Consider the following 2,033-nt stretch of genomic DNA (forward strand, 5'->3'; position numbering starts at 1 on the left):
TCTGTCCCACCATTAGCACTCCTTCCTGTAACATTAGTGGTGCCAGTAGAATAAATCCCATGCTAGAGGTTTTAGGTCTGTGCAGCATCCTTATTAGAGAATAGTCCCTCCATAAATACCCATTTGCTCCCCTCTGCTTTTCTGATAAACCTCACTGTTCTTTTGGGCTGCTTTATAGATTTAGATGTTTGCAGAGGTTAAATGTCCCCCCTGAGTAATAGTTAAAATACTGCCAATCTAATAGACCAACTTACAGAAGCTTGGTGAAACCTACTGGAATTGTTGGAAATGCTGATCAGTCATTATACCATAAGGGTGAGAGGCAGTACCATAGTCATGATTCCATGCTCTCATTCTACTTAGACAGTGAGCCTGAAAACAGGACCCTTGGTATGGCATGTCATCCTATACAACATCACATCATGTGTACTGTGAGGAGGCACAATAAAATTGACTTTCCTTATGATAGACACGAAATACATCTGGCATCTGTCTTTTTAAAGCTGAAATCCAAGCAGATTAAAAAAAAACAAAAACACATTTTGAACTCTATATTTATTAATACATCATTAAATGAGTTTTAATTTTAATTCAAGCAGTGCAGAAGTAGCAACATTTGAACTGGCATCGACTTTTTACCTGGTATGGTGGTGATATGTAATCTTAGTACATGAACGGAAATACAAATCCTTTTCCAGGTATGACAGCTCGCTTCTACAGTATGTATTCTGTTTGTGCATTTAGTTGTTTTCCTGGAGCTCAGCTTTAAAGTTGCACCAACCCTGTAAAGGTTTTTTTAATTATTTTTGTTTTTCTACCTTCAGGTTCTGAACATTTGTCTGAAAATGTACGTAAATCACACATTTATAGACTATTTTATCATTAAAGGGATATCAGATGACCCGCTCCTTCAGCTTCTCATCTTCCTTGTGGTCCTCATCATTTATCTAATCACCTTGTCTGGTAACCTAACCATTCTTATTGCTTGCAGAGACCCCCAGCTTCATACAGCCATGTATTTCTTTCTGGGAAACTTGTCTGTAATAGACATCTCATGTACTACCGTGTCTCAGCACAAGATCTTCATCCATTTTATCACCGGTCACAAGACGGTCACCTTTTTTGCCTGCATGGCACAGATGTATATGTTTGGCTCATTACAGATTCTTGAGTTGGTTATACTGACAGCCATGAGTTATGATCGATATGTGGCCATCTGTAAACCTTTGCATTATCACATTATTATGAATCCAAGAACGTGTGTTTTGTTGGCTGCTTTCTGCTGGTTGTTTGCGTTTATGGAAGTCCTTCCACCAGTTGGGGTAGTTTACAGTTTTTCTTGCTATACAACTAATGAAATCAACCACTTCTTTTGCGATATTGTCCCTCTGACCCAGATTACATGTGATGACACAAGACTTGTGGAAACCCTGTTCTTTATAGAAGTCTTGGGTCCTATGATGTTCATTCCATTTCTCCTCACATTTGCTTCTTATGTTTTTATAATAGCTTCCATATTGAGGATCCGCTCTAGTTCTGGCCGACTTAAGGCCTTCTACACATGTTCTTCTCACCTCACAGTTGTCATACTGCTGTACACTACTCTATTCAGTCAATATCTGTCACCAAGCCTAGGTACAAACTTAGATGCCAAGAAAGTTTTTGCTCTGTTTAATACTGCTGCTGTCCCAATGCTTAATCCTCTGATTTATAGTTTGAAAAATAAAGATGTCAATGCAGCTCTCATGAGAAGCAAAAGGCAGAACAAAAGAGACCATTAAACTTTTGTAAGTGTTTAAAAAGCTTTCCGTTATGATTGGAGCAGGAGAAGGTTTCATTCCCTAGCTGTCCATGGACTCAAACTGAAAATTTTTATCTAACATCTGGTACAGCTGAGACAAATCATGGGCAACTTTTAAGCCTGTCTTCGGGCATCATCTGCTGAAGTGAGTTTCTCACTAAGATGCTCATAGACAATAATTAAGGCTGGGTTCACACTGGTATGACACAACTGTTATACGACTGTCATTCTA

At 38.7% G+C, this 2,033-nt stretch overlaps 1 protein-coding gene across 1 annotated transcript; it reads left to right on the top strand.

Moving 5' to 3' along the window:
• The first annotated feature begins 845 nt into the window (after positions 1-845).
• Positions 846-1,781, top strand: LOC141108948 (olfactory receptor 6C1-like). Its single transcript, XM_073600909.1, has one exon. It carries the CDS (start codon positions 846-848, stop codon positions 1,779-1,781), a length of 936 nt encoding a protein of 311 aa, XP_073457010.1.
• Positions 1,782-2,033: the final 252 nt, after the last annotated feature.

Source organism: Aquarana catesbeiana, linkage group LG09 (genome assembly GCF_042186555.1).
Source record: "Aquarana catesbeiana isolate 2022-GZ linkage group LG09, ASM4218655v1, whole genome shotgun sequence".
Taxonomy (NCBI): Eukaryota; Metazoa; Chordata; class Amphibia; order Anura; family Ranidae; genus Aquarana; species Aquarana catesbeiana.

Excerpts from the sequence above, each read along its gene's own strand:
- LOC141108948 (XM_073600909.1), top strand. The coding sequence starts at position 846 with ATGTACGTAAATCACACATTTATAGACTATTTTATCATTAAAGGGATA.